This window comes from Gordionus sp. m RMFG-2023, chromosome 1 (assembly GCF_954871325.1).
Source record: "Gordionus sp. m RMFG-2023 chromosome 1, tfGorSpeb1-WG-v2, whole genome shotgun sequence".
NCBI classification, from domain to species: Eukaryota; Metazoa; Nematomorpha; class Gordioida; order Chordodea; family Parachordodidae; genus Gordionus; species Gordionus sp. m RMFG-2023.
Genome location: NC_088775.1, coordinates 70,318,375 through 70,334,314, shown reverse-complemented (window position 1 = coordinate 70,334,314; position 15,940 = coordinate 70,318,375). Strand labels below are relative to the sequence as shown.

General features: G+C 28.4%; 1 protein-coding gene across 1 annotated transcript in view; it reads left to right on the top strand.

Annotated features, from left to right (window-relative positions):
* Positions 1 to 12,347, top strand: part of LOC135929328 (uncharacterized) — an 85,061-nt gene extending 72,714 nt beyond the window's left edge. Inside the window, exons 38-51 of the mRNA XM_065465865.1 lie at positions 3,880 to 4,032; positions 4,295 to 4,519; positions 4,831 to 4,914; positions 5,562 to 5,717; positions 5,808 to 6,047; positions 6,171 to 6,374; positions 6,436 to 6,558; positions 6,706 to 6,876; positions 7,267 to 7,392; positions 7,570 to 7,887; positions 9,875 to 10,066; positions 10,604 to 10,921; positions 11,333 to 11,512; positions 11,644 to 12,347. Of these exons, the coding sequence (XP_065321937.1) occupies positions 3,880 to 4,032; positions 4,295 to 4,519; positions 4,831 to 4,914; positions 5,562 to 5,717; positions 5,808 to 6,047; positions 6,171 to 6,374; positions 6,436 to 6,558; positions 6,706 to 6,876; positions 7,267 to 7,392; positions 7,570 to 7,887; positions 9,875 to 10,066; positions 10,604 to 10,921; positions 11,333 to 11,512; positions 11,644 to 12,170 (3,017 nt within the window). The 3' untranslated portion in view covers positions 12,171 to 12,347. The remainder of the gene's footprint in view (positions 1 to 3,879; positions 4,033 to 4,294; positions 4,520 to 4,830; positions 4,915 to 5,561; positions 5,718 to 5,807; positions 6,048 to 6,170; positions 6,375 to 6,435; positions 6,559 to 6,705; positions 6,877 to 7,266; positions 7,393 to 7,569; positions 7,888 to 9,874; positions 10,067 to 10,603; positions 10,922 to 11,332; positions 11,513 to 11,643) is intronic.
* The last annotated feature ends 3,593 nt before the right edge of the window (positions 12,348 to 15,940 follow it).

Sequence of the window (15,940 nt, the reverse complement as noted above, 5' to 3'; positions counted from 1 at the left end):
CATTCAGTCGTGTTGAACCTATCACTTGTATGGTCTTGCCGTCATAACCAGATAACTGAATGTTGGACTTCGTAATGTTTTTTATGCCTACTTTCTCAATCATAAACTTTGGTAGAATTGTGAATTTCGTGCCCGTATCCACTTGTAGTGAAGTCAAGATGTTATTAATTAATTTTGATGTTCACCATGTATGCGTCATCTTTGACATTTTGTACTTCGTTTTCTACGTTATTTATATAAATATTTAATAATTTATAATCTTTCTTATCGATTGATATGATTTTGTCGTCTTCGATCTCTTCTATATCAACTGTATTAATTTTATTTGAATAAGGTATTTGGTGTTTAGGATTATGATTCATGTAATTATTATTGGTACGATCGTAAAATTGTTGATGCACGTTGGATCTATTGTAACCTCTAAAATTTTGAAACGGTTGTCTGGTGTTGTCAAATCTATTGTGTTTTTTGAAATCATTAAAAGGCTTGTAATTATTATTATGTCCTTTGTTGTTATTATTAAATCTATTATTATTGTTATCTCTTGTGTCGTGATTATTGAAAGGAATACAAGAAGTTTCCCATCTATTTTGATCATAAAATCTATCATTGTTTCGTCTTGGAAAATGATAGTTATTTTGGTTGTTTAATCTTTGGTTGCCATAATATGGTCGAGTCTGCCATGGTTGTCTAAACTGATGGCTGTAATTTTTATCATGATATCTGTTGCTCTCAACATATGGCATCATCTGAGAGTTGTCATAACTAATATTAATTAGTTTTAGTTCATAAACTTTCTTATCTTGTCTTGCTCGCTCCAAATGTTTTAGATCTGAGTGTGTATTTTCTTTGATAAATTATGTATTGTGGGAAATTGTCTATTTAAAGAAAATAAAATCATCATACCTAAAGTTTTAAGAAAATCAATACTACAACATTTACACGAAGGACATTTGGGTGCTGGCAAAACCAAACATTTAGCTAAAGAATACCTTTGGTGGCCTCGAATTAGCAATGATATTGATAACGAAGTAAAAGAATGCAAATCATGTAACATTTGGGCCGATAATCCCATTAATACACAGCATCCTTGGATGTTAACGACGAAGCCATTCGAAAGAATACACATTGATTACGCTGGGCCATTTTTTAACAAGTACTGGTTGCTTATAGTAGATGCGTACAGTAAGTTTCCTATAATCACGCCTGTAAAATCAATAACCTCGGAATTTACAATAAAAGAATTGATGAAAACAATTAGCTTATTTGGTATTCCAGAACAAATAGTTTCTGATAATGGCTCAAACTTTACAAGTCAACTGTTTAAAAAATTTTGTAGAGACCATGATATACATCACTTTCAGACTTCAGCTCACCGTCAACAGTCAAACGGGCAAGTTGAAAGGATGGTAAGAACCTTTAAATCACATATGAAGAAGTGCATGGAACAAAATAACATGGACATAGATAACGCTTTGGAGAAATTATTGGGATTTATTAAAATATAAGAAAAACGACGACAACACTTCGTTCACAGTTTTACCAAAAAAATAGAACGATGAATATTGGAGAAAAATTTGGTATATAAATTTTGGAGTAAACAAGTGGGATGAAGGCGTTATAATTAAAAAAGAAAGTAACATGTTATTTCAAATTCAAACGAAAAATAGTATATTAAGGAGGCACTTAGACCAACTTAAGAAAAGATTTACCACTGACTAAGTATTAATTCATGACCAAAATACTTTGCCAACGATTACATTTTACAAGGAGCGAAATGTTTCTGAACAAGTAAAAGATTGTACAGCCGACATTACGAGGCCTAACCGGAATAGAACATTACCCGCACAATATCAAGAATATATTTTAAACATAAAAGATTCACGTCCAAGAAGAATTTGAGCGGAGTTTGTTTCTTAAGGGGTGAAATGTTGTGATGTCCAAATTGATCGCTATCTATTTAATAAAAGATTGATTTTTTTTGTTCTTTATAATAAATTAACTTTAACCTCGCGGACTCGTTTTATAAAATTAACTCAATAATTCGATATAAATTACTTGATAGATTTTGTAAACTATATAAACTTAGAAATTTATTGTACTTACCAGTGAAAATATTTTTAAAATAAATTTATTAAATAAAAGATTTTATTATCACTTTCTTAATTTTGTTCTTCTCCCTGCCAACCTTAACATGGTGGCAGCCCCTAGGAGGCGTGGGTTCGAATCCCACCGCTGCCACCATGTTAAGGTTGACAGGGAGTAAGGAAGATAAGACAAATTCTTTTATTTAATAAATATATTTTAAAATGTTTAACTACAATATCACTAAAAAAACTATAATAATTTTATCATTTATATATATAAGCAAAACTATTAAATAATTAAATGAAACTATTAATTTAAGTTAAACGAGACTATCAAGTTAAGTTAAGTTAATATAAATGGTGTTAAATGAATGTAACATATAAAAATTTGCGCATTATAATAACCATTATAGTAAAATAATAATCCATGTTCAACACATATAAACTTTTTTCTTTAAAATAAATTTTGTATATTTAAACCTACTGGTGGAACGACAAGAAAGAGATTTGCCAAGGCTATCAAGATTAACAAGAAAAATATTGGCTATTCCTGCAACTAGTGCTTCTTCTGAACGAGGATTTGGCATTGTTGGAAGGTTTTTAGAACAAAGAAGAACGTGTTTGAATCCAGAAAATGTCGATTCATTATTGTTTTTGCATTATTATTTACATATAATATCAATTTTATATTTATATTATTGTCATAAATATTTTATTTGATTAAATAAATTATCTATAATTTAAATTGAATATTTTTTTATGCTTATATTAATTTCCTAAAAACTGTTTGTAGAGGTGTAATGCTGAATTAGATGCTTGAAAAATTGAAAGAATGGCCATAATTAAATTTTATAATAGCGGCTTAAAATTTTTTTATAAACAATGTGTGGGCGGGTTTATGGTCCTCCGCCCAATGCAGACCTCTAATTCGAACCCCACCGAGCTCCGGTCGGGCTACGGACAACCCGTATACCCATATTTTAAAACTGGCATCTTACATATTTATGTCATAATTGGTTGTGTTGATTAGTGACAAATAAATTTCTAAAGACCATATAGACCTCATTTTGCTTTTCAAACGTTTACAATATAACTTAAACTTATATTATTCCATAGGTGTCTCCAGAATATTACTAAGGTGGTGGGGGGGGGGGGGGGTGAAGTACTATTATGTGGGGTTTCTTCCATAAATTTTATTGGAAGTCTTTTCCATTTATTGTATGGCTATATTATATTTTTATAAAAATAATTTTGGGTTTTCACTTATTTTTTTTTATAAATTTTCTATTAAATTATAGTCATTATTTTAAATTAACTTTACTAATTTTTCTTTCAAATTCTTCTTTACGGTAATATATTGCATATATTTTTGATGGGATGGGGGGGGGGGATTTTATTAACTTAAAATGATATTTACGAAAAGAGGCATATTTGCGATGGGGTTACTCTTCTATATACCATTATTATATATTATTAAATAGATCGAAAATATGAAATACTTTATACTAAAAATTAACCGCCTCACCCAAACCCGTCCCGTAAGAAATAAAAGAAATTTGGGGTCTGCCCTATTAAATACCAACTCATAAAATATTTTTTAAATAAGAAAATCAAAAATTCATTTTTTAATATAAGTGGAAAAGGTTAAAATATTAATACCTGATGACCATGTCGCATATTTATTTTATACTTCAATCTCCCAATTATTATTTCTTAAATAAAATGATACCTATTTTCATTAAATAAGTAGCTAACAATTTTTTCAATATAAAATTAACTGAAAAAAAATAAGGCTTCCCCCATCTCATAAATATATTGCCATCACATAGCGCTCATTATAACCTTGACAGCCCTAATCGCCTTACTCTATCACCTTGCAATAAAAATGCAGTTTCTCCTATTAGCAACACTAAAAGCAGCAAAAAATCTATTACTAGTAGCAAAGGTAGTTTTATATAATTAATAATAATATGAATATTTTATAAAATTAATTTTTTTTTTTTTATAGAAATTTATTGCGTAAGAGCCCATCTTTCCCAACCCGAAAATGTTTAAAATGATGAAATAAATTTAGAGGCTTTCAGCACAATTATTCCCCTCCCTGGTGAAGCAAATTGTTTAAAATACTCTTTAAATTAACAATATTGCACGCTAAAGATTTATAATGTTTTGCTCAAATTTATTTAAAAAATTTTTTTTTAAAAAAGCATCACCTAAAATTATCGCGCCAATCAAAGCTTGTATAAGTGATATCGTTAAAATGGATAAAAATGATAAAAGTCATAACAGAAAATCTAACGTTTTTAATTTTTATGGTAAATATAATCCCTACGCTAGCGGGAAAGGCTTATCTAGCTGTGCAACAATAAAGGACGCGAGTTTCACTTTACATCAAATCGGAGAGGGGCAAGATATCGATGTGATTATTACCGGTATAATATCAATATATTTTATTCAGTCTCCTGACTTTAGTTTTTTATTAGTGTTCTGTTAAGATCAAGCCTTTATCCCATCTAACAGGATTAAAAACATGCCCGGTTTTGGTAGGGCGTTTTAGCTTCTTTGCTATAGAATTGATTTGCTATAAAAAATTGAATTATTTAGATATAACAAAATTAATTTCAGATTTTGAAATTTTGTCAATCTCAATTTTAAAAATTTCCAGCCTTTCCATAATGCTTTTAATAAAAGATCCTTTAAAAAATCATATTTTTTTTATATATGTTATAATTTTGCTACGAAGGTCCTAAGAATTCTCTCATCCCTTGTAGGTGCTATTACATTCAAAAGGACATTTATAACGTGGAATATCGACCAGAACAAATTGGTAAAATAAGGATGAATGAATAAATTATACATTCGATTTCACTTAAAATATTACATTTAAAACGGAAAGAAGTATATAAAGATGGAAAAAGGCGAAGGAAAGATATAAAAAAAAAAATCCAAGGTTCTTGACACGGGTTCGGGAGTCGAGATTCTTTTCTCTAACGCTTACCTAACCTTGGCCCAAAATATTTATTATGAACCCGGACCTAAGCCGATTTTATTCTTGAACTCGGGTTCAATCGAGTTTAAAGATTTTTGCCATTTTATGATTGATTTCTAACAAAAGTTTAAAATATTAGGTTATGTCTAAACTTGATTTTTTTTTCTTTTTACTTCTAATGGATTAAGATACAACTGTTCTAACCTGATTACCGTGTTTTTCAAATTTTTAAGGATTCAACTCTTTTGGATCGACAGAACTTTATTTTCTATATACAAAACTTGAACTCGTACCGATGGGTTAAAATTTTCTCCAATCCTGAACTCGGAAAAAATCATTTTAAAAGCCTATATTTTCAATTAATTATATTGTCAATTGTGTGAATCAAATTTTAACTTCCGTCAGATTATGCACTTTCTCATTTATTTAATTTAAAAATGTAAAATTTGTTTAACTATAAAAAATATATATTATTTTGTTTATAGGCGAAAACAAAATAGACATATTGGTTGACCATTGTAAAATAGATGGTAGTCCTTTCATCAGTTACGCTTACGATCCGCAGAAGGTCAAAATACTATCAAAAGATAATTCTAACTCATCCTTTTCAGTTACCCTAGGGGAAGATTTGGATATATATGGTAATTTATTGCTAGAAATATATTGTTTTAATATTATAATGATCGTATTTGTATACTAAAAATTATTTGATTAAAATGAAATATTCCAAGTTGATTGTACGGAAGCTGGTCCCGCCGAACTTAAGGCTAAGATAAAAAGAAGATGCAAGGATAATATACTGATCAAATGCAAAGATGAATATTCGCTCAAAATTCTACCAGTCTCTTCTAAAACTATATCGATTTCAAATGAGATATCTTTGGAAGGTAATCAAAAAGCCGTGAAGTTTAGACCGCAAGTTAAAGGGAATTTTTTGCTTTCACTCATTTACGGGGAACATTTAATAACCGGTAAACTTCGTTGAGTATATATATATGAATTCATATTTTTATTCATTTTCTTTGCTCGGTTTATTTAAAATATCTCTCATTTCATATAATTTCAAGCCTAAATTTTTTCCACATTACTTTTAGACCCACCGATCAAGATCATCGTCAAAACAGATCCCGATTTTAAGTGCATTTTTGAAGGCGAGGGACTAAGTCGAGGTAGGGTGGGCGAAACTTGTAATTTTAAAATTTTTATTAAAGAGATTCTCAAGAATGATAGAGAACGTACATTATCTTACACTGGAATCTCATCGGTGTTTACTATGAAGCCTCAAATTATGATTGAAGGTGATAATAAAATAATAATATTTTCTTTTAAAATTAACATTTTGAACCCATTTTTTTTAAGGTCCCAATTCATTGCCCCCTTTTGAACTGGTATGTCAAGGCGAAAATGCATATTCCGTTTCTTACACTCCCTCAGAAATCGGGAGTTTCAAAATCAATGTATATCTTAACGACGTATTGGAAGGTATTTTTTGTTGAAATTTAATTTTTATTTATTCAAATTTTCTTAGGATAATAAATTGGTAATATCTTAAAACTAAAGAAAAAATTTGTTTTGTACCACATAAATAATTTCCAAGAAAAGATAAATATAATACCTTAAAATATTTAGGCCCCTTTAACGCTCTGATATGCGACTTAGAAAAGGTTAAAATCACGATTCCCCCTAATGCTTCGCACAACGCTACTTCATTCGAAACTCAAAATGACAATAATAATTGTTTAATTTTTACTCCCGATGAGTATACCAAAATATTAGTCGACGCTAACTTAGCCGGGCCAGGTAAAATAATTTTTAATGTCAAATTAAAATGTTTCCCTAATGTTTTTATAAATATTGTTCTAAAGAATAACACCAAATTTTTTTTGATTTTCTTTTAGCGCTATACAATTTTTCTTCTTTCCTTAAAATATCTTATTTTCAACTTCCAATTTAATATTTATTTCTGGTCGAATCTATCTCTAATATAAAATTAAGAATTGGACTTAGATCTTTAATAAATATACTCGGATTTGCAGGGGTCTAGTTTGTATAATGATTTATAAAATTCAGCCAGGCCAAATGACTTTTATTCTTTGGAATATTATTTTAAATATGTCATTATATATTATGAAGTTATTATAAGCTTGATAAAAATTTGAGTTCTTTTTAAAATTATCATTTTATCTATAGGCTCTTTGAGCGCAAACGCCCAATTTTTGCCTACTATCAAACGAAAAATGGTCGAAATCCCTCTAGAAATTGAACGAATATCTCACGATTCTGATTATTGCGTCCTCTTTATGCCAAAGTTACCAGGTTTTATGACTGTTCTTTCTAAAATATTTATTATTTATATGCTACAATCTCCATACATATTATCATTCAAAATTTGTTCTAATCGATATATTGATATCGCTATAATAATTATTACATATATGATACATAAATGATTTTACAAGTTATTTATATCAACCATATTTATCAAAATACTAGGTGACTATTTCATTCACCTAAAATGGAATGGCTATTCGCTACCCAAATCTCCTTTCATAGGAAAATATCTTGAAACTTTGCCGGACAAAGTGGACAAGATGACAAAATCAATCGAATATTCTAATGCTACGAGTATTGATGAAACAAAGAATTATAGTGTTAATTGTGACGATAAAACTATTTATAACGCCCTCAAAAAAATACTATCAAAAAATTATAACTCCTCACCGCTCATCAAAATTGACGGAACGGTAGAGACCTTCATCATGGCTGGACAGAAATACGAATTTACCCTGGATATTACGTTATTATTACAGAGTAGTTTATAAAGAATTTTTACTATTAATTGATTTTTAAAAATATTGTATAATTGAGTGAGGGAACTCATTTTGTCAGGCGCGTACGCAGTGGGACAAATCCCCCCCCCCCCCCCCAAGCCAAAAAATGCAGATGCCGGATTATATTTTTCAAAAATATTATTGTTAATATTAATATATATTTGTTAATATTTATTCCTATCTCATATATATTTAATTACATTTATTTATCACATTCATCTAATAAGTTATTTTATCAATTAATTTCGATTTCAAGTTTTCCTTGGCATAATTTACCTATTATTTTCAAATTTTAGTGGCGTATTATTTATCTAAATTTCTAGTCAAATAATAATTATCTCTGAAACTCCTTGTCCAACAGGGTGAAAGAAATTGCAAGCTTGTCCAACGAGATCGAGTCTCCACCATCAAGCAGTAACAGCTTTTATGGAGTTAGAAGAGCCGATTATTAATGCTATTACTGAAATATCACAATGGCTTGAAAGTAATGTTTCCTCAGAAGCTAGAAAATTATTGGATTCAATACTTATTCCAAATTTTTTTTCTCATTAGAATGTATTATTTAATTATACAACTATTTTATATAATACTTTTCAAAAACATGACATTGACTTGATTAAGAAGATGAGAATAGCGAAGAGCATTTTATTATAACTAATGGAAATTAGAGCTAATGTTGATGAAGAATTTCATATTTTATATGTTATTGTTGAGTCAAAAGCAGAGCTCTACATGTTTAATATTTGCCCCCCTCGACTTGTAGCAAGCACAAATGCCCCCTCTCTTAGATACATTTATAACACAAATAAATGAATGGTTTTTAATTCATCATGCAGCACTTACAAATCCGTAGATATTACTTCCACAAAAGCCTTTCCAACCTTTTTCAGATGGTGATAGAAAAAAAATATATTTGTTAGATTTTTATCATTAAGATGTTAAAATATCTTATGATGCCTAATTAGCTGAATAACTATGATTAAAAGATTAACTATGGTTGATACAGTCCCAAAAAATGCCATGGATGCTTTGCATTATTTCAAACACATTTTAGATTATATTCCCAATGTATTAAAATTGTTATATATATATTAGAAACTCTTCCCATTAGTAAACTAATGAGAAAACATTCTCTTTTTTAGGAAGAATAACAATTTGCAGGGCACGGCCCAGATTTTTTTTTAAAATTTTTTTCGGCCCGGATTTTTTTAAAAATATTTTCAGGCCCAGTCCGGGTGTTTTTTTAAAAAAAATTTTGGGCCCGGCCCGGGTATGTTTAAAAAAATTAAAATACGGTCTGGCTTGGGGGCCGGGCCTGCAAGTCTCTGAAAAACATACCTATGAAATACAACTTCTGAGAGTAGATTGTATGATTTGGATCTTTTGAATATTCATAGGCATTTAACGCCAAGCAAGGATAGATAATTGGAAAATTAACTCAAAACATACAAAATACAATTATTCCTAAGAAACTTTTTGTGTATTAATTTATATTTCCAACATTAAAATTTTTTATACTTTATATATTTTAAAGGCTCAAAAATTCAAATTTCAATTTTGGGTCATTTAAGTGATTCATATCATGGTTATATTCACTTTATATTTTATAATTCACATTTATTTTATAGTTTTTCAATGCCGGTTTTATTATCCCCCCCCTCCAGACCAAATTCCTGCGTACGCGCCTGCATTTTGTAATTTGTTTTCGCTTATACTTTTTTTTAATATTATATAAATGAAATCTCATAATTTCAATTAATTTTGTCTATAGGAAATAATAATTATTAAGAACTAAATCCATTGTTTAGACCACAACAAAGAAAGGTAAACGTCCATTTAATTTGAGCAAAACTTATTTTTTTTTATTTAGCACGCCGCTCGCTTAAATAATAGGTGTGAGTGACACGACAGTAATAATTTTTACTTTTTAAGGAACATATATTTCTATTTTTTTGTTTTTTTCTTAGAAATTAAAAAAGAAATTGACATCAGTGATAAATTATCACCTGGCGATCCAAATCTCGCATTTCAACCTGTCTTCAAGTTTTTACCTCAAAATATGTCTATCGATAAATCAGAAGATATTAAATACTTCGATATTAGCGTCAAACAAATCTCTCCTTGTCTTTTTACCTACACGTTTATTATCGACACTATAGGTAAAACTTTCATTTACCACAAATTAATTTTTTCTTTAGGGATTGAGGTGATATTAAATTTTAAAAAATTAACCTATCCTAATAATAAATATTTACAAATTAACCTTATCATAAAAATATAATAATTGTAAAAGGGACCAATCTCAAACCCTGAAAAATAAAATATAAGGAATATTTTCTATTGTTAATAAATAATCCATAAAAAGCAAAAGTATTATGATATCAACTTACTCTTTCTCTTATATTGTAAAAAAATGTACATTATATTTTATATTAGAATTATAAAAGAATAGAATATTCTCAATTATAGGATGATTTTGCTACCGTGGGATTAAAATGAGTCATGTTGATATACTGTTCTACTTCTATGAATTTTTCATAATATATAGTTTTTTTTAAATCATACTTGTTTTTTAATGTGATAATATTTTTTTCTTTTGATATAAATTAAATATATACTTTATAAGTTACATAAAATTTACTGTAAGAAAAACATTTAAATTATAATGAATAATAACTTATATTTTTATCATTCAGGCGAATATCAGATTTACCTGGGCTACCAAAGTCTCGAATCAATTGTTGGCAATGACTTATCAAAATTTTTGCACATCCTAGCCTCACCTTACAATCTCTCATGTCACTTCTACGAAAGACCTACCTCTACATTACCATCAAATGGCTCCGCTTCGCTTAATTTGAAGCAAGACAATATATACGATAATTACACGATCACCAAAAATGATTTCAAAAGAAATAATGACCATAAATATAAGAGAGAAACGGTAAATTTAGGTGCCGATTTGAACGAAGACCGTCCAATCCAAGAGTATCAGGAGATCAAATCTAGCACGAGTTATTAATTATCCTTTTTTTACACATGCAAATATAGGAATTTTCAAAAGTAATCGTTTTTGAATTTTTTTAATCTCGATTAATCAGTGAAAAAGAAAGACTTTTGTTTAATATTAAAGTCCAAAGTTAGTTTTACTTACCATGGATTTAGATATCATTAAGGATATCATTTGACAAAAAGATTATCGATTTGTTTTATTTTAGCATTAAATTGAAATTTATTTTGAAAATTTAAAACAAAACTCCAACGATTTTTTTAAATTTAATTTATTTTTGTTTCACATGCCTATATTTCTTTAAATGTAACTAATATTTTTTTCAACATTTTATTTTCATCATCATATAAAATCATATCTAATTTTAGTTTTTTTCATAAATATATGATAAAAATACAATTTATATGAATTATAGAAATATCTCCCAAGCCTAAAAACACATGTGATATCTTAAACACATCTAACGCCTCTAGGGTTAAGTTGTATGGTCCTGGTATTAAAAGCGGGGTTTTAGCCAATTTTCAAAGTCATTTCTCTATCGACACTAAAGGAGCTTGTGCTGGACAACTAACTGTTAAAATAAGGGGACCCAAAAGTAAAATTCAAGACATATTATATATGCTTATTTACAATTTCTTATGTTGAAATTAATTTAAATTAGACTAGAATTGACAATAAATTAGAGTTTCCAAATAGAATAGATAAATATCTCAATTCTTATATTAGGTGCGTTTCACGTTCACATGAAACGGGATGCTGTAAGGGACAGGTTAATTCACTGTAATTACGATCCGACGGAAGTGGGTGATTATAATATACACGTAACTTGGTCTGGTAATCACGTGCTGGGCTCCCCTTTCAACGTCGTCATTTACGATACCCTGCAAGAACTCAAAGAAAATTCTGAAACTAAATTTGAACTTAGCGGGAATGACCACGATTCAATTAGGGCTACCGAAGACAGTATTACCCATGGGGATTGTTTGGTCGATTGCCACAACTTGGAACACTACATATACGAAACCTTTCGAGATAATAAAGGTTATACTGATATCGGAAAGTCGAAAGGTTTGGCAAATGGCAGAAAGGAAATCACTAATAGTTTAAGGAGTTACGACGAAAAAAAGGATATTTCTGCTGCTTCCAGTTTGACCGCAAGCGATAAATTAAGCCTCGATGGATCCTATCATAATGATAACACTATCGGGGGCTTTCATAAACTATCCTATGAAGAATGGAGAAAAATGCATTAATGACTTTTGAATTGATTAAACTATTATATTATTATAAATTCAAGATAATTAAGTATTGCTAGGAATATTAAATCGGTCAAGGTGCTAAAATTTGTGAGATTAATTTTTATTACTAATTAAAAATCATGTTTTTTTTAGTCTTGCTAAGGCTCTAATACGAAACACATTATTTTAACTTACTTAATTAGAATCTTAGGTATTATTTATTAATTTTATATTTCTCCAATCATAACATAATAGTATTATTATTTATATTTTTTTACCGCACAATCGCATTTATAAAAAAAATTATACGAAAGTTTGCTTTTACACCTTTTAATGGTGTGATAAATTCATATTTTAAATTAATTATTTATATCTAATTTAGATATTTTTTTAATATATAATGATATTAGTAATTATATTATATTTAGCACAATGTCATTTACAAATAAATATCAATAATAAATTGATAAAATCTTATTTTTACAATGTCTTTTTTAAATTAAACTTATATTAATCTTAGCAAAGTAAGAATAATAATAACTAGGAAATTTTTTGAAATCTAATATCTGGTTTGGCCCAGTATCGTCATGGAAAGGACAAAGGTGCTCAACTCTACTAAAAAAAACCCTGGAGAAACATCTGTATTATTTATTATTTTAGTAATTTTTTTTATTAGGTTTAGTTAGTTCTCTCAACTTCAAATTGAAAACGCAAAGGCTCCACTGAACTGACTCTAACTTTATGAAGACTTATTAATTTAATAAAGTTCAAATAAAATATATAAACGTAATGTTATATTTTAAACATATTGATTAAATATTTTAAATTCTCGATTCCGAGAGTAATTTGGCATCACAACTCTAACTTTACACCCCCCCCCCCCAATTTTTGTAAATTATATGGTTATGAAGAATTTTTTGGCGAATTTTTAAAACCTCTAGTAAATTTTAATCAATATAAATAATGGAATATCAATATAAAATCCAAAATTGGCCGGTAATAATTTTTTATAACTAATTTTATTAAATTGGTTAGTTGTTGTTAAACTGCTCGATTTGAGCCAATTCTTAAAAACGGCTAACTCAATATTTTATCTAGAAAAAATATTACGCAAGTCTTATGATTTTGCTCATAGATGGCTCAAAGGTTTGGACATCTATTATCGAAATTCCGAGGCTTAGGCAGTATTTTTGTTAACATTTTTACTGTGGCTACGTTATCTAAATTGTAAATGCCTAGGTAAACCTAAACTGCAAATTATGTAGGTAAACATGATATATATACTCTATTAGTTAAATTCTAATTTCTCTTATACACGAACAAGTCATTAAATTTAATTTACTAGGTATATTTAATAATGAAATAATATAATTTAATAATTTTATTTCATTTAAATTTTTTACGATTAATAATGGGGAAAAAATATGCTTTAAAAAGACTAGAAAAAAAATATATATCGGCAAATCTAAAATAATGGGGGGGGGGGGGGGGTGAAATATGCAAAGTCTGGAAAAAAAATATATACTGGCAAATTTAAAATATTGAATAATAGATATACTACCAGGCGCGTACGCGGCAAGGAAACAAATCTACCCCCCCCCCCCCCCCCAAAAAAAAGCCATTAATGCAGATGCCGGATATATTTTTCAAAAATATTATTGTTTATAAATTATATTTGTTAATATTTATTCCTATCTCATATTAAATATATATTTAATTACATTTATTTATCACATTCATCGACTAAGTTATTTTATCTAATTTCGCTTTCAAGTTTTCCTTGGCGTAATATTTACCTATTATTTTAAAATTTCTAGTGGCGTAATATTTATCTACCATTTTCAAATTTCTAGTCAAATATTAACTATTTCTGAAACTCCTTGTTCAACAGGGAGAAAGAAATTGCAAGTTTGTTTAACGAGATGGAGTCTCAGCCATCAAGCAGTAACTGCTTTTATGGAGTTAGAAGGGCCGATTATTAAGGCTATTACTGAAAAAAAATATTTCCTCAGAAGCAAGGAAATTATTGGATTCAATACTTATTCCAAAATTTTTTTCTCATTAGAATGCATTGTTTAATTATACAACTATTTTATATAATAGTTTTCAAAAACATGACATTGACTTGATTAAGAAGACGAAAATAGCGGAGAGCATTTTATTAGAACTCAAGGAAATCATGGCTAATGTTGATGAAAAATTTCATATTTTATATGTTATTGTTGAGTCAAAAGTAGAGCAATACGTGTTTAATATTTGTCTCCTCGACTTGCAGCAAGGCAAGCTCATCGGCAAAATATTAATATTCGATCAGTAGAAAATTAATATAAAACAAATGTTCCCTCTCTTAGATACATTTATAACCCAAATAAATGAATGATTTTTAATTCATCATGCAGCACTTACCAATCTCCAAAAATTACTTTCACAAAAGACTTCCCAGATGGTGATAGAAAAAATATATTTGTTGGATTTTTATCATGAATAAAGTATCTTATGATTCCTTATTAGCTGAATATTTAAAAGATTAACTATGGTTGATATAGTCCCAAAGATTATATTTTCCATGTATTAAAATAGTTATATATATATTAGCAACTCTTCCCATTAGTAAACTATGAGAGAACGTTCTCTTTTTTAAGAAAAATAACAGAGTCCTGCAGTGGTACCATTTATCGGGGTTTTTTTTTTTTAAAAATTCAGGCCCGGCCCAGCTTTTTTTAAAAATAAAATTTTAAGGCCCTGCCTGGATTTTTTTAAAATAAATTATATTTACTTTTGATTTTTATAGCCAATAATGACGATTTCAAATATTTGGTTTTAAAATATATAACCTGGCCTGGATATTTTTTTTAAAAAAATTTTCAGGCCCGGCCCAGGTATATTGAAAAAAATTAAAATACGATCCGGCCCAGGGGCCTGACCTGCTAAAAACATACCTAAGAAGTAAAACTTCTGAAAGTAGATTGAATGGTTTGGATCTTTGAATATTCATAGGCATTTGACGCCAAGCAAGGATGAGATAATTGAAAAATTAGCTCAATCCCAATGAAGATTGGATTTTACATTTTAAATATATAACATACAAAATACAGTTATTCCTAAGAAACTTTTTGTATATTAATTTATATTTCTAACATTTAAATTTTAATAATATATAAAATAAATTTTAAAGGCTCAAAAAATTCAAATCTCTATTTTGGGTCATTTAAGTGATTCATATGGTGGTTATAATCACTTTATATTTTAGAATTTACATTTATTTTATAGTTATTCATATGCCGCCAGTTATATCCGTTTAATATTTTTTAATGCACATAATTTAAAATTGTGTATTAGATATAGTTATTAATCCTAATAAATTTATGCTTTATATTTTTAAATAACAATAATATTTCTTAAAAAATTTTATTATCCCCCCCCCCCCAGACCAAATTCCTGCGTACGCTCCTGTATATTACTGAAAAATATTTTGAACCATAAGATACTGACATGTTATTATTATTTACAGTGTTGTGCAGATTTAATTTAAAACATTTCTATATTTATTAATTTATTTGAAAATAATCTTATCAATTTTTACAAGTTAATACAAACAAATTAAAAATATGGAAATGTTTTAAATTAAATCTGCACAACACTGTATACTGGTAAAATTAATAAAATACTCACAATTTTATTATTATACTGAATATATTTTTACAGGTTGGAGAAATAAACCACAGCTTTTTCTTAAATGTGTATAAATTAGAGATCTGCAAAAGTAGGCCCGGCCCGTACCCTGC